Source organism: Pyxicephalus adspersus, chromosome Z (genome assembly GCF_032062135.1).
Source record: "Pyxicephalus adspersus chromosome Z, UCB_Pads_2.0, whole genome shotgun sequence".
Taxonomy (NCBI): Eukaryota; Metazoa; Chordata; class Amphibia; order Anura; family Pyxicephalidae; genus Pyxicephalus; species Pyxicephalus adspersus.
The window spans coordinates 63016389-63038682 of NC_092871.1; the positions used below are offsets into that span (position 1 = coordinate 63016389).

A 22294-nucleotide genomic window follows, 5' to 3' on the forward strand; every position below is an offset into this window, starting at 1 on the left:
AAATTTTGTCAGAAGCCGAGCTGCCACACCCCCTTCCACTTGCATCTGACAGACAGTGGTGGCGATGGAGAGAGAGAAGTATCAGGTAACAAATATAGTGCTTTTTTTTTTCCCCTCTCTGACTGATGATGTCAGTCTTTCATAAACTTTGCAGCCTCATCATGGCAATGTCACCTAACAATAGTGGTGCACTCCATCACCTGCTCTTCTTTCTAAACCCCCATATCACCCTGCTATACCAAGTGCACCCGATCACCTGTCCCAACCTTCCAGCTTTCTCCCCCTTTCTTGAACCCCATATTATCCTGCAAAATATCCTATGCACCCCATCACCTACTCTACATCTTGTGCCTCTCCTCTTTCCAATCCACCCTTATTAAACTGCAATAATAAAAGTGTGATAGTAGTACACCCCAGCATCTTTCTCCAACTTCCTGCCCCCCTCCACTGATCATCCTTAAATAATACCAGTATATCCCATCAAATGCCTCCCCCGTTTTTAAATCTCCATATTACCAAATAAAAATAGCAGTGCCATAAATATTTTTAGTGTACCCCAACATCTGTCCCTTCCTGAACCCCCATACCACCCTGCAATATTACCAGTGCACCCTATCACCTCTCTCATCCCCTCCTGTATCCCCATATTACCTCACAAAAAAAAGAGTGCACCCTATCACCCGTCTCACCCCTCCTGTTGCCCCATATCACCTCACAAGAATAGGAGTGCATCGCATCACCTGTCTCCCTTGTATCCCTCTACATAACTACCAATGCGCCCTACAATAAGGATATGATACACCAAAATTAGCCTGACATCCTATAATCTCTAAATAACACAGAAACATACCTGTTTTCCTGTGCAAGGAGATAGACCATTTTTCCTGTCTCTCAAGTGCAGTTTCCCGGGCTTCGAGTTTGATCCATAAAACTCCGCCTACTTCCGGTTCTCTGGGTGCCGTCACTTCCAGGTCCTTTTTCAGAATGCGAACTAGCTGCTACTGTGCAGCAAGGGTGTTCAATCCGTTTTTGGCGCCATGATGTCTTCCCACAGGGACTGGGCTACTCTGGATGCCCTAAGGAACTCGCCCAAGGGAAATCTTCCGTACAACCAGCAATGGTCCTCAGAGGAAGAGGTAAGCAGTCTTTTTGGAAAAGCGGACCGGTCATGTTTATAAGCTATTCTTCCGAAGATATCAAAACTTGGCAAGCTACAGGTGTAGAACTGCAAGTGTCTGCGTAAGCTTCAGCACAGTGCTTTGCAACCTTTTTGACCCAGGGTGGCGCCGAGGTTATAATCTACAGATGAGTGAAATTCCTTCTTGTCTTATAGAAACCCACTTACTCACAGATAAAATTTAGCATGATATTGTCATGTTTTATAATTTTATATCCACAGAATGAAATGTCATGAATGTCCTATTTTCAGTACTTCCTGGTATGTACCCTGTACTTCCAGATATGAAGATAACGTATGATTTGCAGAATGGACATATGCATGACAAACAGATGTTTCCTGGCTGCATGCTTGTTTCTGTCATTTACCAAGATTCACACAAATTTGATGTAATTGAATAACATGTGAAAATTGTATCCGTCTTTGATAGTTAGACCCCCGGTGAGGGTGAGATGGAAGATGCTGTAGCCAGGTGGCAACCCCTCATCATGACCCAAATAAGCCAACTCAAAAGTGGCGTGAGGTGCGGCCTGACTAAAAGAGGCTGGGAAGAACCAGTGAAGCCCTCTCTCTTACTATATCCAATTTTTCCATTGTTTAAACCTACCCTTGCCAGTGTATACAGCAGGGCTGAGTACGCACACACATGCAAGTAGCTCAGAGATTGCACTCTGGCCTTTGCAGCGCTAGGTCCCAGGTTCAAATCACAGCCAGGTCCCTATCTGTATGGAGTTTCAGGTTCTCCCCATGTTTTCATGGGTTTCCTCTGGGTAATCCAGTTTCCTCCAAATTCAAAAAACATGCAGTTAAAGCGTACTGAAACTCAGAATTTTTACTTTACATTAAAGTGTAGACCTACTTTTATTTAAATAAAGTAAACATTTTGTTTGTTAGTGGTTTTTTTTAAGTGCAACACCCTTTTTTTTTCCTTGTATAAAAAAAAGGATACAGAATCACCCACTTAATTCCTGATTGCCTAGGCAATCAAGAATGAATGGCTGCACAGAAGGAGCCTTTTCATCAAGTGGGAAAAATTTGCCGTTACCACACATGCGGTGAGATCGGCAAGTTTTTTCCCAATCTACATCACCTGATCTTGTGTCTGCCCAGTGCGAGATCGGGTGATGTAGGAAGAAGAAGGGAGAAGATGTCGGCGCCTGACTCTCCCTCTGTGCAAAACTGAAGACAGATAGCGGGACCTGATGGGAAAAACCTCCTGACGAATAGACTGATCTGCAGGATTGAAGGTGTGATTTTTTTTTTTGTTTTTGTTTTTAATTTACTTCCACTTTAAGTTAATTGACCTTAGACTGTGTAAAGACATGTAACTATGGTAGGGACATTAGGTTGTGAGCTCCTTGAGGGACAGCTAGTGACATGACTTTGGACTTTGTATAGCGCTGCTTAATATGTGAGCACTATCTACATATTGTGTAATAATAATATAAATAGAATACAGTGCTCTCCCTAGCCCCTTGTGGTTGGGTGCACCACCTGCCACTTTTTTTTTCAGTAACCACCCAGCTTACATGACATTGGATAGTTAGGGTATAATACAAAGCCAATGGAAAAAATGCGATATACTATAGGAGTGGGCATAAGATAGTTGGAACAAAATATAGGGAGCAGTAGAAAGCCTGCTGAATTACAAGGAAAGCTGGATTACTATGACAACAACTGGGGAGACTAAATTTGTCATGTATTTACCCTACCCAATTTTTGATAACCCACCTAACAACTTCTTCCCAACCAGCCTAAAAAAATTCCAGGAAGAACACTGTGAATATCAATTTTTTGACTCCTAGTCCTTACCTTATCCTAAGTCTCAGTGATTTCGAGCTGCCACATTGTCCAGCAGCCTTCATTATAAAGCAGTGTTTCTCAACCAGAGTTCTGTGGATCCCTAGGGAATCATCAGGGGTTGTTAGGAGTTCCTTGACAAATTAGCAATTTGCACCTCTCCAGTCAGTTTAAGTGACACCAATGATCTCTTTGGCTATCTATAAGGGTGCATAGTTCTCCCCAGAGCTTTTTAGCCGGTTGCTCCGCCCGGCTGATTTGAATGCCCCGCCCAGCTCTCGGCAGCTCTCATCCTCGGATCTCAGTGAAGCTGCTCTGTGACCTCCTGTGCAGCCTTCATGTGAAGGAGACAGCACTTACCGCCTGTTACCAATCCTAAATGCCCAGCACTTACCGCCTGTTACCAATCCTAAATGCCCAGCACTTACCGCCTGTTACCAATCCTAGGTGACTAGAACTTACCGCCTGTTACCAATCCAAGGTGCCCAGTACTTATGGCCTGTTACCAATCCTAGGTGCCTAGCAGTTGCCAGAAGTCACTCAGAAGGGGTAAATGTTTTTTGCTGCTAATATGAACTAAGCCTAACTTGTTACACCACATTCATTATACTATTACACTACTACAACGGATTACACTCCTAAAACTTAGAACACTAGTAAGTTGGGTCACAATACAGGGCATAGGACAGTTGTGGCAAAATACATAGAATAGAAAAATTGGATATACTAACGGGGCACCCATTACAAAGTTGTAACAAATAATTGGGAGAAGGTAGAACACTGAAAAAATAGGAGGTTACTGATTACCCATGGCATAAACAACTGGAAGCACTAAATTTGCCGTGTTTTGCCACACCCCCTTTTTTACCACCCGGCTATAGCTTCCTACCACCCGGCTGAAAAAATTTTCTGGGGAGAACACTGGGGTGACATTCTTCTCACCGGCCAACAATTTAGGAGTAATTTTTCCCACTGACCACCACACTAGTTTACTCTAGCTGTGCATATTTTAATTGTAGCAGGGGCTCCCTAAAGATTCCGAAAGTTGTGTTAAGGGTTCCCTCAAGTTAAAAAGGTTGGGTAAAGCAGCTATAGACCGTTAAGGAACACCCACATTCTCAGGGAAATGTTGGCTGAATGTTTCTATCCTTTTGGTCATCTTTCTTAGGATGTGCTCAGTCAGTCCATTTGCATGCTGTCACCATATGCAGGATGGGTGCTAGAGAACATCGTCCCAAAGAAAAGCCCAATCATCAACTCTGAATATAAGGAGCACATACCAGATTCTGTCGGTCTTTCCTTAATGTCTATACCAGGGTCTCCATTCCTAATACCAAACTCCCCACCAGAGACTAAAAAAGATCAGGTGAGCTAAGTCAGCGCTTTTATTCCATTTTATGTTGGGTAGACATGTGATTATTTATTATCATTGGGCAATCTTCCAGGTGAAGCTAAATAACATGGAATCCTGTACGGAGGTAGAAACATTTCTAAGGTTGCCATCTGCTAAAATGTTGGCTGTGGAAAGCAAGATTCACCTATTTGAGGTGGCACAGAAGACAAAGTCAAAGGTATTTTTCTGTGTTTTATGTATGAGGTTAACATTTTATTGCAAAATGACATGGTTCGTAATTTTCTTTACTTGTATGATTGATCACATAATTTATCTAGGGCGATGGAGCTTTTTGCTTTAAAGGTTCATTCAAGTACATGGCTTACTTATGGGGTGCAATAGCGATCTCTGGGAATGGATATAAATAAAAAAGCAAAACTGATTCTGCTTTTGTGTGCTATCCTTCTCTATAGTAAAAAATAGATTTTTTTTTTTTTTTTTTAGAAGATTTTCTCTTATTTCACAGGGGTTGAAACTCTTTACTTTGGTCTTGGCTAAAGAAACGTATTTGTTTTTTTCAGGAAGAACTAAATGCACGTCTGGATTATGCCAATAGGTACACCAGGTCTCTGGCAGAAAAGGCTGCAGAACAGTTTAAACGTTTTGAAGAGATGTTGGAATTAAAGCAGAGAAGAGTGAAACAAGAACTGGAGGAACAACTGGAGAAAGAGTGAGAAAAGAGTCAATAGTCCAGTTCTTGTAATGCCTAATATTGTCCTGTTTCTTTAATGTCATTGGTTTCGTCTTTTAGCTCAAAAGAGGCCTTAGAACAACAAGAAAAATTAAAGGAGGAACATCGGCACAGGGCCAAGGTGAGATTATTGTTGCGTAATCTAGCACCAGAGTCTTTTGTTATGTTTGTCATGGCGCCAATTGCAACTGTTGAAGTTAGGTTGATTTGATATTTTCAATTCATTTTGTTATCCAAATCAAGTTCACATTGTCATAAAATGACCTAGGTCTTTGTCTAGCATTAAATTTAGGTTTCCATGTTCTAGTGAGGTGTAGGTCCATCAAATGTTTTAGGGATTAACCAACTAAGCAAGTCAGTTTTGTTTTAACATCTTCCTTTTGCATGCATCCAGCTTTTAACATTGAAGTTGCGTGAAGCTGAACAACAACGGCAGCAAGAGATAGAGCGAACTCGTCAAGAAGAAGGTCGAGAGAGGATGCGTCAGTTGTGTGCACTGCAGCAGAAAGCTCTACAGCTTATCCAGAAAATTGAAATAGACCAGGAGCTTCAAGAAACCTTACGTGTGGAATTGTCCTCCTATAGCAAGCGAGGGAACCAGATTTGTGGAAACTTGTCCAATGTTGTTCGCTCCAGCAGCGAGGTAATGCACGAATGTGATGTTTTTAATATACAAGAAAAAACATACCTCATTCACTTGTGTACATTTTTTATTAGCTATCTTACTTGGTCAAAAAATTCTTAGATGAAAGTTTTGAACTAGGAAGGTTGAAGGGAGAACTTTGTATCTGCTTGTTGTAAAATCCCTACCAGATCCGCTTTAGAAACCCATAGTCCCTAGTGTTGTCATATTTTCTCTATATTACATCACTGTGGGGCCTTCTGTAGCAGCCAGTTAGGTCCCATCTACAGCCTATGCAGTATGGTATGAGGTGCCAGGCCCTGAAATGTTTTGCATCTCAGCACCTAGCACTGGCTGATAGACATGGTGTAGTTCTAGACAGATAGAAATACCAATCATCACAAGAACACATGTTAAAGTAAGCAACCATTTTAATGGGGATATGTATTGCTCAAGGAGGATTTATTATTGCTACCTCTAATAATTGTGATCTATGTCCTGTAGTGGTAATGTCCTCTTTTCTTTTCAAAGTGGTGTTCCATTTATGGGGTACTTTACTTTATAAAACATGGATTTATATAATGTATCTTTCTGCACCACAGGGCCAGTTCCCTTCTCAGGATGATGTCATTTTTGGTGAGCGCTCTGTGCAAGAGTTGAAGGTCCTGCTTCATGACATGGAGAAGGAGGTGTCTGTAGCACAAGAGAAATGCAAAGTTGAGGAAGAAGTTGCCAAACAAAAGCAGAATGTTTCTGAACAACAGCAGCAACAAGCAAAGACCCAAACCTCTGGTCCAACTCGGCAAAAAACACAGGAAAGGAAAGAAGGTGATTGATTGTATACCCCTTCCCTTTAACTGATAAAATAGTTGCCTTTATAAGGTTAGGTAGATGTATGACATCATTATGTTTAATGGCCCAAATGTTATTTTTACATTTAGACTGTTCTCATCACCCAGGTACATTTCAAAAACTCCAGAAATGTCTGCATACCTACATTGGGATCTTGTAACAAGAGAAATAAATCTGTGGTCAAAGCCTTGCCCAATATTGATAAGCATGTAATTTTTACTTAACCAGTACTACAGTTTTCCTCATCCCTACATTCTTGTAGGGAAAGCTACGTTTTGTCACTATAATGCTTTGAGGTTGTATTGAGGCTTTGCCTATTAAAAAGATTTCACTGTGCCATTATTTATTTACCAAACCAAGCCAAACAAGTTACAAAAAAAGTTAAGCCAAAATTGAGATCCAATGTGCAAAAAACCAAAGTACACCATATGATTCGGTAGCTTTTAGAACCACTATTAGCAGCAATAGCTTGTTGTAATTGTTTTCTGTATGACTATCAGTCTCTCATTGTTGTGAATACATTTTGTCCCACTCTAAAGACTTGCCAATGATTGCAAGGTGCCCAGATCCTGTGGTTGCAAAACAAGCCCAAATCATCAGCCCTTCACCACTTGACAGTTGGTATTGGGTGTTTGTGCTGTTATGCTGTGTTTGATTTACGCTAAATGTGGCACTGTGAAATATGGCCAAACATCTCCACTCCAGTTGTACTCTCATGAACTTTAACATTTAACATTCTAATTGAGGCCTACTTACTTTTTTAATTCCTAAGGCAGTGTTAAGGGTGTACTTCATTTTCCCAAATACTGTTTTTGCATTTTGACTTGCTATGTTAAATGATGACATGGTCCATTATGTCATTTGTTGTTCATTTGAGGTTGTAGTTACCTAACTTTAGGGCCTTGATATGCAAAACTTTAGAATTGACAGGTGGTGTACTTTCTTTTTCTCATAACTCTGTGTGTGCGAATTCCCTTGAAATATGCTTTGATTTCTACTTTAAACAATTTTTTAACGTGTGTAAGTACTACCTTTTTTTTTAGGGCTTCAAATAACAGCTGGTAAGAGTATAATGAAGCAGTGCAAGGATCTTCTAAGCAGATGTGATCAGTGCCTCAATGCCATTAGTGCACTGACAGCCAGCAAAGATAAACAGGTATTTTTTTCCTATTCTCAATTTTTTATTAAACCTGATTTGTATAGGCTAGAAGAAAAATAATCATTAGTGTACCTAAAAGGGATCAAGTAAAATGTTTTCTTTTATTTTCCAATCTGCAATATGTCCTCTGCATTTGCCTTGCTAGACCTATCTTGTAGTTGATTATCTTTCCAGCCCCACTCAAGTCAAATCTGGCTCCTTTAGACATTATTAAACTATTAAAACATTATTAAAATAGGTTGGAACTTTCCTGTAGTCATCTCTGGAAGTGTACTGATTGGCTTTTTCAAAGCAAACCCTCCTTACCGATCAGCCATGGCAGTGCTGTTAATAATAGTTTTCTTTTTGGCTGTCCAAGATTTCAGAATATCTTTCCTGTGTTGTCACACCTAGTTGTATTTGCTAAAGATGTTTATACATGACATGTCTCTCTGTGCATCTGATCTTGTATTTTCTTGCAGGAAAAAAAGACCAGAGCGGAGCTGCAGAAAGCTGTCTTTACTCCAGTATCTCAGATTTCTTCTGAGCTAGGTGAGTTAAAGTGAAGATTGAAGAACAGCATAAATTTAATAGTGATTTAATATAAATGACAATGTAACAGCAAGCAAAAAAAGCAAATGGCTAGCATACAGTCTCATCTAAAAGAAAGTGTCACCATGGGTTCTTGTAATAGTAAACTTTTATTGCTAAGGTTTAAAACGTGTGTGTTTTTTTTTTTCCTTTTGGCAGCTTTTATTAATAATTAATTAAATAAATAATTTTTTAAGGAATTCATATACTGAACTTTTTTTTTTTTTTAAATGTTATCAGAATACACTGTTCTTGGTAATGGTGGTCTTAAATTTATCCTCTGAAAACATGTACACTAGTTTGTGTGGTTTCAGCTCAAAGTGACACTTTTCAGTTACTTTAAAGAAATTTTAAAGAAACAGAATTAAGTTCTATGATAGAAAAGATATATGATTTTTCTCCCACCTGTGCTCTGTTCCAACATTAAAGCCTCATTAAGTCTCTGCAGCATTCGACACTTAGGCTGTATTCTGTACCCCCTGTCACTGTTGTATCCTGTAGTGACATAAGGGTTGCAGGATGGAACTACTCTTCTTGGTGGGATACACAGCATCTGTGGCATCCAATATTTTAAAAAGATGAGGCCGCTAAAAAGTGTTAAGCAGGGTATGGTACTTTCTAATTTGTAATTCATCAAGGGAAATTTCTTATCTGTGCCCTAACTGCCTTGTCTTTCTATTCCACAGTTAGTGTGAAGGAAGTTTTTAAGAAATTGAATACCCTGCTGTCAGGAGAGGAGGTTCGGATGCGAGATTACACAGTATCTGTATCTCGGCATGCCCTGGCTTTGGAATTTGTAAATTACAAGTTGGCTGAGAGATTTGTGGTAAGTTTTCTGTTAGACAGAGCATGCATCCTAGAATATAATTTTTAATGAATTTTTGAGCATTTTTTTTTGAGTGCCTATTTTAGCTTTGTGTCAGACATTTGTTTTATGTTTATTGTCTATAGAACCAAGCAGAAGAAGAAGTAGCTTCCCATCATGAATCTGCTTTTCCTATAGCAGTGGTGCTTTCTGGAATATGGGAGAGGCATCCGAGGGTGGGTGAGCTCTTCCTGGCTCATCTGTATAAAAAGTGTCCTTATGCTCTGCCCTATTACCCTTTTTATAAAAAGGGTGAACCTCTTATAGAATACCAAAGGTAAGCATCAAGATAAAATCGCACAAGCTGTTCGTGCACAAAACACCTTTTATCTGCTAGGAATAGGAAACCATTTGAAGATCAATTACGTTAGGCCACCTGAAACCTTGCATAGGTCAGGCTTTGGGAACAATCAAAATTTTTCTGCAAGCTTTCTTACTCCACACTCCTTTGATGCTGTACAGCCTCAAAAAGACTTTTATAAATTTTGAGCTGTTGATTGCAGCTTTGTTCACCCAGCTAATGTGAGAATGTGAGACTAAACTGGAGTACATAGACCTGAAAATTCAACTCTCATCATCATTTTTTTTGTCCCCATAGGAAATTGGGTTATATCATAGATGGCTCTGGAGTTGAACGACAGGACAACTTCTTAAAACGCATGTCAGGAATGATTCGTCTTTATGCTGCCGTTTTACAAGTACGCTATCCTTTTGGGATAGTACTACCGGTATGTATAAATAGAAATTCTATCTGGTGGTACAGATAAAGTTTATTAGATGCAAAACATCTTGACTGTAATATGCCAGAAGGAGGAGGTTTTTTTCTTGTTTTTGTTTTTTTTTGGCCTGTTTCTCCAGTATGCTAAAACAAAACAAATATATTATTTTCTTTTAATGCAGTCTGCCTGTATACCCCTAATAAAAGGTAATGGTTCATTTGTTTAATAATCTCTTTATACAGTGTATTATACCAGTGTTTTAATAGAAGCTAAAGACACAGCTAGGTTAAGTATATATTACTGTTTTATCTGCCAGGGTATTTCTGTTCCTGTCTACTTTTCACAGCTGGGTAGGTAACAACCCTTCCTCTATTGCAAAATTTAGATAAGTTCATGTTTGATAGAGACAGTGCCCACCACCCCTTTAGGAATAACCCACTTCAGGGTAACTAAAGCTTTAGGATACTGAGCTGTTCAGACTTTGCTACCCAAACATTCAAGCTCACACATAGAAAAGCTGCCATAGGGGGATTACCTCCCCCTATTTTTTAACAGATTTTTGTGTTTTTTTTATTTGAAGTTTAATAATAAATGTGTTAAATATTGGATATGTTTTGGTGAATTATGCCTAAGAATTATAGCCTACAATGTAAAATAAATTTCCATGCAAAAAAAATGTAATGCTTTGCATTGGAACGCTAGGGGGGTTAAATTTAGTTCTTCGTCAACATCTGCCAATGGAATAGCATCATCTCCCAATGAGGGTTCATACATACATTTAAATGTACAAGCTGGTTTAGATAAATACTTGTAATAGTGATGTCTTTTTTTTTTTTTATTGCAATACATTTTTATTGGGTTTTATAATATAACAAAAAAATACAGAAAAAACGTAAATTTAGAAAAACACATGTACATTCAGTTAGCCAAATGGTACAATGACATTAGTGCTTTTTGTATCCACCTTCATAGAACAGTTATTTACATTACATTTCCGAATCAGAGCTTTAGCTTTAACAAGTATGTTAACTTGTACAGATCAACTGGCGTGTATGCAGTACAAATGTACAACTTGGTCATACTGGCATAATTTACCAAATAAATACAAACGGAAGAAACATGGGGAAAGGAGGGAGTACTTAGGGGGGCATTCCTGGGTTTTTCCTGCAAAAACTAAATATAGATTTCAAATTAAATCACACTGAGGGTACCTTGGGCAAAGAATATGCCCGCTATGGTTCCCATATTTTAGAAAAAATTTTTTGAGTGTCATTCAAATCGCTGGACAGTTGCTCATTGAGATATTTATTATCTATGCATCACAGCATGTCATAGTACGAAAGTGCTTGCTTCTTCTAACTTTTTGCTATTGTTTGCTTGGCTGCAAGAAAGATATGACCACACAGTTAAAATTGTGTTAGTGAAATTAGAAGGTTTAAATTTTAGCAGGGCTACCCAAAGGTCACTGGATTTTTGGAATAATGTTCCCAGTCTAAATATTCTTCCCCAAAATCTTTTAATTGACAAGCAAGTCCACTATACATGCAATTCTGTACCCATCTCCTGACACCCTCTGAAACATAAACCAGAAGCTGTATGTGATACATGCCGTAGATGGCTGCTACCATATACCACTGCATCATTACCTTTGGTAAAGATGAACGTATTTCCCTTTTGAAGAAACAGAGGTTTCTTGCTATAGAAGGAGCATTCACAGACATGTGTGAGAACAATCAAAGGTGGTTATTTGATAAATTTAGAAAAGATGGTTGTATTTATACAAAGTAAACTAGGTGGTACAGAGAAGTAATTAAAGGTTGAAGGTACCGTGTTTCCACGAAAATAAGACACCCCCCGAAAGTAAGCCCTAGCAGGATTTTTGGCTGTTTTCCAGCAAGCTCGAAATATAAGCCCTCCCCCGAAAGTAAGCCCTTTGAAATAAATGTTAATTTTTTTGCGGTTTGTTGTTCTTCTCAAAATATAAGCCCTACCTGAAAATAAGCCCTAGGGCATTTCTTGAAAAAAAAATAATAAAGGACAGTGTCTTATTTTCGGGGAAACACGGTATAAATGACTCTTTAGGAATCCTGAGTTGAACAATTTATGGCCCTGATATCCTGGGAACCTCTTCACACCTCTCCAGGTGACTATTCCCTTTCTTCTTCTTTAACATTTTAGACAAAGAAAACAAACTCAAACATTTGTAGTCTATGATAGTTATTTTCCTTCTCAAATGCCAAACTACAATTGAACATCTCATAGAACAATGGTCATTTGGTCACAAGCCTGAACCCAGAGATCCCCCTGGGGAAAGCAAAAGGTGTAGATGAAAAAGTCTTTTGTTGCTATTAGGCAAAAGCCTTGTATATAGTATAATTTATGATTCTTTCTTGTATAAAACCATAAAAGTCCACATCACTTTGAAGGCTGATTCCATGGTGAGTATATTTGGAGAACACTTGGACATTCTCGTCCAATTGTTGAACCATTCCTCATCTTGTGTTTTTCAAATCCCTTTTCCATTGGGTCTTGTACTGATGTCTGGTCACCCCTGTAAATTTTGAGTATAGCACCGTGATTTGTTTTGGACACGGGGAGTTCTTAGGCATATTTCTGAAACACTTTTAGTGTAGTCGTATGGTCTAATCAGTGGGTCAGGGAGTTGATCCAATGTCTGAGTTTCTAGTACCAGAAAAACTCTCTTCTAGGCACCCAGTCAATGATCCCCTTTCTGCCCAGCAAGGAATACACCGTCTTTTAGTTATGTGCCAACCAGCACTCAAAGGCCTTCGGCGTCTCCATTCTGGGTGGGAATAGAGGGATACATTGGATAGCTAGAAGAGGGAGATGTGGGGGCATGAGACCATCCAAATATCGTATTCCATCCCATACTCTGAGTACCTGTCTAAGATGTACACCAGGGGTCGGCAAACTCCAGCCTTTAGGCCAGATACGGCCTAGCCGGTAGTTCGTTCCGTTTGATGTGTAGTTCAAAATCCCCTATTTATCGCGGCCGGTATTGATGATACTCTCGCCGCTCCCTGAAGGAAAATCCCTCTCCTCCGCATGCATATGGAGGAGAGGGATTTCACTTCAGGGGGTGTTCCCTGGTGGTGGGCGGAGCCATTAGGGCACGACTCAAGAGTCCGGCCTACTCTGCTCCCACCCACCCCTGAAATGGCCTAGTGGTCATAAACATTTGCCGACCCCTGGTGTACACTAATAGTTTTTAGGGCATTGCTTATGTAGAAGCCAAGGAAGAGAGCATATATCCACCGGGGTAGATCAGGTCAGACTATATTTGAACCCACATTGGGGCTGCATTGTCTGCATAGAGTGAAGTTAAAGGTGCTATTTGAGTTGCCTGATAATATTTCAGTATGTTCGGTACATCAAGACCTCCTTGGCGTTTATGAGCATTCATAGTTTTTTGTGACACTCTAGACTTTTCATTGATCCAGATAAAGGAAAACACTAATTTCTGGAATGCTCGTATCATGTGGGTTGGAACATGGACTGGTAACTACTGAAAATAGTATATTAAATTCGGTAGTATGGTCATTTTTTCTGAATTTATTCTTTCCAGCCATGAGATGGGATAAGAACTCCATCTAGTCTGTAACTGCTTTACAGGAGGGTAGTTGGAGGGCTGACCGTATTCGAATGAGCAGGTGATTTTAACCCCAAGGTATTCTAAATGATAGGGTGCCCAGATAGAGTGGAATGCTCTTTGGAGCGACGAGTGTAGGCGCTCCGGCAAATTCAGGTCAAGAGCTATAGATTTTTGTTTGTTACCTATCAAACCAGAGATTTTAGCAAATTTCTTTGCTAAAAAATTCTCTCTCCAAGGCCAGAATAAATAACTGGTGACAGAGATCATCTTTGCCTTGTACCCTGAGAATGGGAAGCTCGGAAGAGTAGTACCAAAAATACCTTACACTTGCCAAGGGGCTAGAGTAAAGTGCTTTTAGCCAGGCCATGAAATGTGATTAAAACCCCACTTGGGAAGAATATAAGGCTGGGTCTACACGGACGTTTTCCCCAGCATTTAACCTGAGTCTTTAATGGTCAATGTTTAAAAGTACCATTGCATTCCAGTAGGCTAATCTACATCAGGAAGTTTCCTTGAGGTACATTTTTGAGCGTTATCTTTAACGCACCTTGCAACATTCTACAAATTAAAACGCGGGTAAATGTGTCCCTTGATTTCATTGGGGGCGTTTTCCTGCGTTTATAAGTGCTTGAAACGTAAACGCGGCAATTTGCAGCGGAAGTTTTCCAGCGGTTTGAAGGCAAGCTTTAAAACTAATAATTGTATATAAACGTGACAGGAACGTGTACATGCATTTTTAAAATTGTCTGTGTGGATCCAGCCTAAGAGAGATAGTCAAAAGCTTTTTGTATATCTAAAGCTAGTAGCATACTAGGGCTACGCCTTTGTTGTATTAGATGTAGTAGGCTAACTTTGTTTCTGGTACTCTCAGGTGAGACTCGTTTTTCTAAATTTTGTTTGAGTTCAGTTAGTACTAACTTTTTTTTGTGGCATGATGCTAATTGGGATTAGTTTTCCCCGTAAGGTTGCCTCATGGGCATCCCACAGAGTAATGGACAAGGTCACAGAGTGACTAATAATGTCGAAATATTGGAGCAATGTTTGTTCTACCTCCTTTTGCACTGCGGGAGAAGAAAGTAATGCTTCATTAGGATAACAGTGATGCTCAGTAGGAGTTAGGAATCACAGATGTGCATTGTATCATCAGTGGGGAATGGTCAGACCAGGGGGTATATTGAATTCTCGACCTGACCACTTAGGTGAGAAACTGTTGTCGCACCAGAATATGGTTGATATGCGTGAAACTACCGTGAGAGGAGTAGTAGGAATAGTCTTTTGTAGTGTGATTGAGTTCTCTCCTTACATCATACAGATGGTATCTTGACAACGCTCTGAAAAAGCTGGGGATTGAGAAAAATCTGGTCTGGTGGGCCTAGGAGTGACTGGAGTTGAGTGATTCAGGTTTGGATCAGTGATCATGTTGGAGTCTCCCATGACCAGTAAGGTTAAAGAATTGCACTTGACGTGTGTTGTGTACATAATAATTCACTAAGGTAATATCTGTCGTAGATCTTCCCTTGAAAAAGTAACTATCAGCCTGTAAAGTCCGCCATTTCCACTTCACAGCTGAAAGGTAATGATTTGTAAAATGCTGCCATTACTCCACCTCTTTGGAAACTCAAATGAAATACTTGGGGGTAATGTTTTGTGGGCAAATATTTTGGGCAAGAGGAGATAGAGAATTTTGTCTCCTGGAGACCAAGAAATTGCACAAGTAAAGCAGAATAATAATAATAATTGAATACTTTCTTTCTATTGTTTAGGGAATTGAAGCCCTGCACATTCTGTAACAAAACCTTTAAATTACTATGGGTCATGATGGATATTATGTGTGGCGTTCTAGTTTGCTCATCGTTCCTATACATGTGCCCCAGATTAGATTGTCTTCTCATCACAGGGATCAACCGGAAAAAAACAAATAAAGTAAAACCAGGAATACAAAACAAAAGTTATTAAACCATAACAAATAAAAAATTTAACAAAAGTGGTGAACATTCATCTGCCTATTCAGAAATTGGTCTCGCACATGGACAAAATCAGTTGGGGACGCCAAGTGTGCACGGTTTTACATTTTGTCGGTCTATTCAACCTGTTTAATGCAGTAAAGAAATCTGTGGGGATTAAAAAAATGCCTCCTGGACCAATACACTATAACTACATGTGTCTGTTAGGACACCCAACTGCATGGGGTTGTTCAGGTCTTCTTAGAAAAGGCAAATAGTATCACAAACCAGAGATAAGGCTCTTTTGTGGCTCTTAGGAGTTTGCAATACATTTGAAATATCTAAATTATAGGTTAAACATTACATTTCTGAGTAATGAAAAAGTAATCCCTATCTGGATCTATAAAAAACATAGAAAACAGTAGATAGTAAAAGTATTATATGCTCACAGGCCCAAATAATGATTCTGGACTTGTAGATCAATGGTCAGTCCTCTGGCCTAGGAGGGCTACAAGAGATGGTAGAGGTTCTCTTGGCTGGAAGGTGTCCATGATTAGTGACCCTATCTTACAGCAGAGATACCAGTGGTGAACAATGAGCCCGTGGTGGCGTCTTAGTGGAGGGCAAGATATCAGGCTTGCAGAGTTTTAGATGGTAAAGTTTCTGTGCTGGCATGGAGACACGAGTGCAGGTGGTTTAGATGGTTGAATGTTCAGATGTTGCAGGATCGTCAGGAATGGCTTTACGGTCTTTTGCTTCTTTCGGTCTGGGGAGCCATATCTGCATATATGGGGTACAGGGGTGTTTGAAACGTAAGGTCTCTTTAAACCCAGGTCGCATTTATAATTTCCTCCTTTTATAAAAGGTAGGTCTCACTATGATGTCCTTGGGTATTCCATCTGGCTTTTTTGGGCCCAGGGCACAATCTACTCTATCCAATTCAAACCTCTCTGATGGTAGATGAGGTAGTTTCTCCTGCAGGAGTGCCATTACAAATTTAAGTCTACAACAGACTCCACTGAAAATGGAAGTTTTCCCTTTGTTGGGAGTTTTCCAGATCCTCCAGACCAAGCATGGCTGTTTATAAGTCAGTCTGAAGAGTGTTCAGATCCTGTTTGTGGGAGTCAATGACCGTTATGGCATCATCCATTTTTTGTTCCAGGTTGTTGATTCTAAAGCCAAGTTGTAAGACATCCTGATAAGTCCATAGAGGATGTCTATAGTCTACAAGCAGACCTGTAAGTACTGTTTGATTGGCCAGCCAAGTGGCAAATTACATTTTTTATAGATAAATGTAAAGGAAGCACTTGGGGAATAACAACATGCACGCTTCATACTGTCTAGGGAGATATTGTTTGGGGGAGTCAGAAATGGAAAAGAATCTGGGGGTTCTGGTAGATCATAGACTTAATAACAGCATGCAATGCCAAGCTGCAATATCTAAGCTATCAAAGTCCTGTATTAAAAGAGCAATAGACTGCATAGATGAAGACATAATCCTGCCCCTGTACAAAGCATTGGTAAGACCACATCTGGAATATGCAGTTCAGTTTTGGGAACCAGTTAACAAAAAGATATTGTTGAATTGGAGAGAGTGCAGAGAAGGGCAACTAAACTAATAAAGGGAATGGAGGAGCTCAGCTATGAGGAGAGATTAGATGAACTGAATCTATTCTCCCTTGGGAAGAGACATTAAAGGGGGGATATGATCACCCTGTATAAATATATAAAGGATCCATAAAGAAAACTATTTTCCCCGTTATTCACTTTGAGATCACAAAGAACAAGAGGGCACTCTTTGCGTCTGGAGGAAAAGAAGTTTAAGCTCCCGATAAGGAAGGGATTCTTCACTGTAAGGCTTGTGAAAATGTGGAATCAGCACCCTCAGGAGGTAGTTTCAGCAACTACTATAGATTGCTTTAAGAAAAAGCTGGATGCTTTTTTAGAAGCACAGAATATATCTGGGTATCAAGGCTTTAAAGAAAAATACCAGTTACTGTTGATCCAGGGAACATCCGATTGCCTCATAGAATCAGAAAGGAATTTTTTTCCCCTGTTGAAGCAAATTGTACCAGAGGTTTTTTTTTGCCTTCCTCTGGACCAATTATGTCTTATAGGGTTTTATATCTAGGATATGTTTATTTCACTAGTGGTTGAACTTTATGGACTTATGTCGTTTTTCAACCTAACCTACTATGTAAATTCACAAATCTCTTTAGTGAGGCTGTGGGATAACTTGCTTGGGTGAGTTCCTGCTGCAATAATTGTTTACATTTTTCTAGCAAGACCGCATCCCTACAAGCAGAGTTTGGTTGTGTGTATAGGAGCGATAGGGAGTATGCATCACTAGAGTTTTCTTCAAATTTGGGGTTGGAAGCCTGTGTGTCTTCAGATTCTCACGCGTCTGACATCTTGGTTTGTGATCGCACGTGCAAGGATGCCGCAGGAGTCTTCTGCTGGGAGCCAGCCAAGCCCGAACTCTTCCCCCATTTGAGGCTGTGGGTTTGGAGGCGCCATACTATGTTGCAAGAAGTGTAATAGGCCCGCTGGAACTGGTTGCGTTATTGGCTACACACCCGGAAGAAGCAGAGCACAATCAGATGGCGGCCATTTTGTTCGGCTGCTTGCAAGCGCCTTGCCCCCACCCCCATTCTGGTGATGTTTTGATAATTTATTACTTTATTACCAAACTTTTTTAAACTACAGAACATAATCTTACAGTTTACATTTACTTTTCAGTTTTCCGGAAACCTTGCAGCTGGATTTGGCAAGGTTTTCACAGTGGTTCCACAATGTACTTTTTTTTACCTTTCTTATGTGAAACAGATTTGAGCTCTTATTATGACACTTCATTAAAGTGGCTAACTGTCTTGTGGTTTGTAGTATCACCCGCATGGGTTGAGTTATGGTTGGCGCTGGCTGGCACAAATGCTGAACATGGAACCAGTAGCAGATATCACAGCTACTCTTCTGTATGACTTCTTGGAGGTAAGTAGTGTTTTTTCCCTAGTATTTGAGCATTTGCTGGCTTTCTTTCTCTGAAACTTAACCCCGTTTTAATTACTTTGAATATGCAAAATAACAGAACAATTAGGGCCCCTGTTTGTTAAATTTAGTTTGTTTGATTTAAATTTCCATACATGCATGTTGAGATTCAAAGCCTAAATAAAGCAGTGAAGAAAGTGTTTTGGGGTTCATTTTTAGTAGTGAATGCTTTAGTATTCCTTTTAAGGCATATACTGTAGATCAGTAGATCGAGGATTTGTTTAAATCTAATGATAATCTAATGTGCCTAAATAGCCAAAACACATAACAGTTGCTGACCTACATAACATAACATAACATATGCTGGAAAAAAACACATTTTTCCAGCATATATTAGAATAGCCAGCCTGGAGCTATGTGTTTTGTTTTTTTAACTTTTACCATTTTTATTTTTCAAACATAATTTTTTTTTGTCCCCAACATCCAGCTTTCCTACCCTGAAAACTGCTACCTAGAACTTTCTAATGCTTTACAACTGATGCAGTCTCGATGCCAAATTAAGCCATGTAAGAGCTGTTAGGCAGGAGGCTGATATTGGGACAATTGCAAACACATACATTCGCATTTAAAATGACAAATGTCCTTTTGTTTAATAAACACATAAATGCATTGAAAATCAAATGCAGTAATATTTAAAATCTATACTGCTGCTAGAAAATTAGTTACTAGTATGCCAGTAGAGAATTTTTAAAGCCTTTGGTTAGTAAGTGTAACTGTTTTGCTATTCTGAGATCCACTATTTGTCTGGAGTTCACTTTAACTGGTCTGTTTTCTGGTCTGAAATTCAGCTGTTAGAATTTGTAAGAAAAAACTCAGGATACAAATATTTCCTTTGGTACCTACAGTTACTGTCCACTTTTATATATTGAAGTACTTCCTTACCATATAAAAGTTTAATATTAAAACTTTATGCTGTCCTCTCTTTACCCACTTCCCTAAACAGGTTCACATGTGCTTTTTGGCAAATCAGGCTGCTTGTCAACCAATTAGATTACAGCAGCAGATTTTCTAGGGGTTGACTATGAAATTAATTTACTTTACATTTATTTTAATGTTTTGCTATTTATTTGTAGGTGTGTGGAAATGCCTTGATGAAACATTACCAAGGGCAATTCTGGAAATTAATTTTGTTACTTCATGAAGAACTATTCCCTAGGTATGTATGCTGTCCACTCATTTTTTACTGTGATTGGCAAATTTTTATTTTTTAGGGTTTAGGGTGACTTTTATATGTGGGGTTGGGTGGTGCACCAAATCAAGGGTTTGCTACATTTTAATGGACTCTAGAGATATTTGTACATTGTCCAGCTATTGGCAGCATAAAATGGGTTAAGCTTGAGGATTGACCTTTATATCCACAAGCTAGACGGTAGTTATGTGTACACCCTTTTTCCTGTCAGCAAGCAACATGGCAGCTTCTCTTTCTGTTGCTCCTGCCTGCCTTCCTGGGAAACAATTAAGCATTACTCAGTGAGCCATTCCTAAATAAGCCATTCCATAAAAAAGACCTAGCCTTGAGTTTGTTGATTGTGCACTGCTGTTGCAGCCAGAACAAATCTAAGTAAGCAAAAAGAGGAGTTTTGTATTCGAGGTAGACCCATTGTACAATCTTCTATTGGGACAATAGCTACCATCACATTTTGTAAGTCCTGTTACCCGTTGTTGGATTTGATGAAGCTGTTGAAATCCAAATGGTATAGATTTCTAATGGGGTAAAGGAGTTTCCCCAGTCTGGAGTCTTTATCTCCTTAGTTCTAAAGGTATTCTATGTTTTGGAAGGGTTCATGTCATTACTCTTAATAAGCACCATATCTTATTTTCTCTGTCTGTATCCAAGCCAGAGTTGCTTTCATTGATAGTTGCTGCTAGTGAGTCAGTTTCTGACCCTCCCTAATTTCCTGCCATCTCTGGCGATAAGCCTTCTCCAAAGAATTTGTGTTCTACAGCCATTATTAACAAGCAAACAGACCTTGTCTCCTCTTTGATTGGGTGCACACAACTTTGAAGCTGGAGGATCCCCTTGCAAGACTACTAAGTGTTTCACTTTTTGGGCAAGGATTGAAAACCTGTTTGAGCTGCAATCAGTCCCTTTACGATTCCGGGCCTGTTACTACCATGTGTTACTACTGTTTGATTTATCCCAGATAGATTTTTGTATTTGCTGTAAAATCCTTTTTTTTTGGAGGCCATTTAGGGACACAGGTCTGTCTGTGCAGATGGTCATGGCTGCTTGTACTGCTTAATATAAAATAAAAGCTTTCTGATCATTTTATCGTTTTCATTTGAATTATTTTTAGTGTAGGTGGCAGTCTAAGCACCTGCTTGAGAAAACCTATGTCTTTAATAGGTATTACAATACTTCTTTTTGTTTTGTTTTTTCCCCATAGGATCCAGCTGGTAACTACAGAGGGGCAAATGGGGTCAGTGGTTCGACTAAAATTATTCTTAGAAGTAAGTAACATTGTCTAGTTGTGTATCCTAAAGCCATTTTTGAAATAAATTGCATGATCTAGTGATGTTAAGTTCTGAGTGCTACCTTTCTTACATGGTTGTTTCATCTATTACAGAAAATCTTACAACAGAGGACAATACCCCTGCCAAATGGATATCAATGCTTAACATCCTGAAAGAACTAAAACCATGATGTATTCAAACACTTAGTAATAAAAGCAGTATATGTAAAACCTAAAAATAAATGTTTGCTATTCACTACCTTTTGGTCTGACAGATATATACCTAAAAGCCCTAACACGCTTTTGTCCTAGAATGACTTTGCTGCTTTTTTTGCTAAATAAATCTTTTTTAAATAAAGTGTAACAATTTTTAAATGGTAACTTGTGTGGCAAATTTTTGTGGTCAACCAACTACATTTATTGGTTTTAGTGTGTGTGTATATATGTGTATGTATATGTATAATACACATTGTAACAGAATGTAACACACTGCAGAATGCACTTCAGCACAAATGTTAGAACTTAGGCTGAATCTACACTACATTTTCCCCAGCGTTTAACCTGAAGCTTTTAAAGGCCATGTTTGAAATTCCTATGCATTCCAAATCTACACCAGGATGTTTCCTTGAGGCACATTTTAAAAAAATAAAACGCAGGGGAAATGCTTGAAAATGCTCCCATTGAATTAAATAGAGGCTTTTACAAGCGTTTTTAAGCTTTTTATGAAAGCTTTAATTAAAAACAACGGGGGGGGGGGGGTTTATAAGCGTTTTTAGCAGGATTTTGGAATCTGGAAGCCCCCTTTATTAAGGAGACTCCTAGATCTCTGCCACCCTGGGGAATGAGTACTGGGGCACATAAAATGTTGTTTTGCTATTGTTTACTCACGATATATTTGCGCACATGACTCCAACTTGCCTTTAGCATATCAAAGTTATCAGGATAGTTACATCCTAGATAGATTGCCCGTGGTTTGACAAAGGAATGTGTAGTTTCCTTCCTTGCTATTTGTCCCATTAGCATTCGGTAAATATGGGAAATTTAGTGCATTACTGAGGGATCTCCCAGTATCCTAGACACCAGGTGGGAGTCTTAAACCAAAACCACCACTCTGACTTTGAAAAAAAGCTGATTTCACTTGTAGATAGTAAGGGAAATGCTGTCTCGGAATATGTTAAAGGGCATTATATGGATGTCCTTGTCTAACAATTGAGCCAGGGATTTAACTCTCTGTGCCCAGAATTTGTATGATTGGTGTGTACAACCTTGTGGGAATCCTGGGTTGGAACAAATGGGCACTGCTAATGTGGTCCCAATGCCACAACTATGTAATTTTTGGAGTTCCCTCCAAGCCAAAAGTGTGTCCCTAAACAGTAGGTTATCTCGAATATT

At 39.3% G+C, this 22294-nt stretch overlaps 1 protein-coding gene across 3 annotated transcripts; it reads left to right on the plus strand.

Annotated features, from left to right (window-relative positions):
• Positions 1–961: 961 nt before the first annotated feature.
• Positions 962–21283, plus strand: GLE1 (GLE1 RNA export mediator). 3 transcript variants are annotated; one of them, XM_072431226.1, is made up of 16 exons: positions 964–1136; positions 4146–4343; positions 4423–4548; positions 4892–5040; positions 5122–5182; positions 5456–5704; positions 6286–6511; positions 7579–7691; positions 8156–8225; positions 8951–9090; positions 9216–9406; positions 9728–9857; positions 18288–18392; positions 19523–19605; positions 20837–20900; positions 21017–21283. In XM_072431226.1, the coding sequence occupies exons 1-16, from the start codon at positions 1038–1040 to the stop codon at positions 21074–21076; spliced, it is 2064 nt and encodes a 687-aa protein (XP_072287327.1). In that variant the 5' UTR covers positions 964–1037; the 3' UTR covers positions 21077–21283. The 3 variants fall into 3 exon arrangements, with proteins under 3 accessions (XP_072287329.1, XP_072287328.1, XP_072287327.1); XM_072431227.1 differs by lacking the exon at positions 18288–18392 and having other exon boundaries at positions 963–1136; XM_072431228.1 differs by lacking the exons at positions 19523–19605; positions 20837–20900; positions 21017–21283 and having other exon boundaries at positions 962–1136; positions 14774–18387.
• The last annotated feature ends 1011 nt before the right edge of the window (positions 21284–22294 follow it).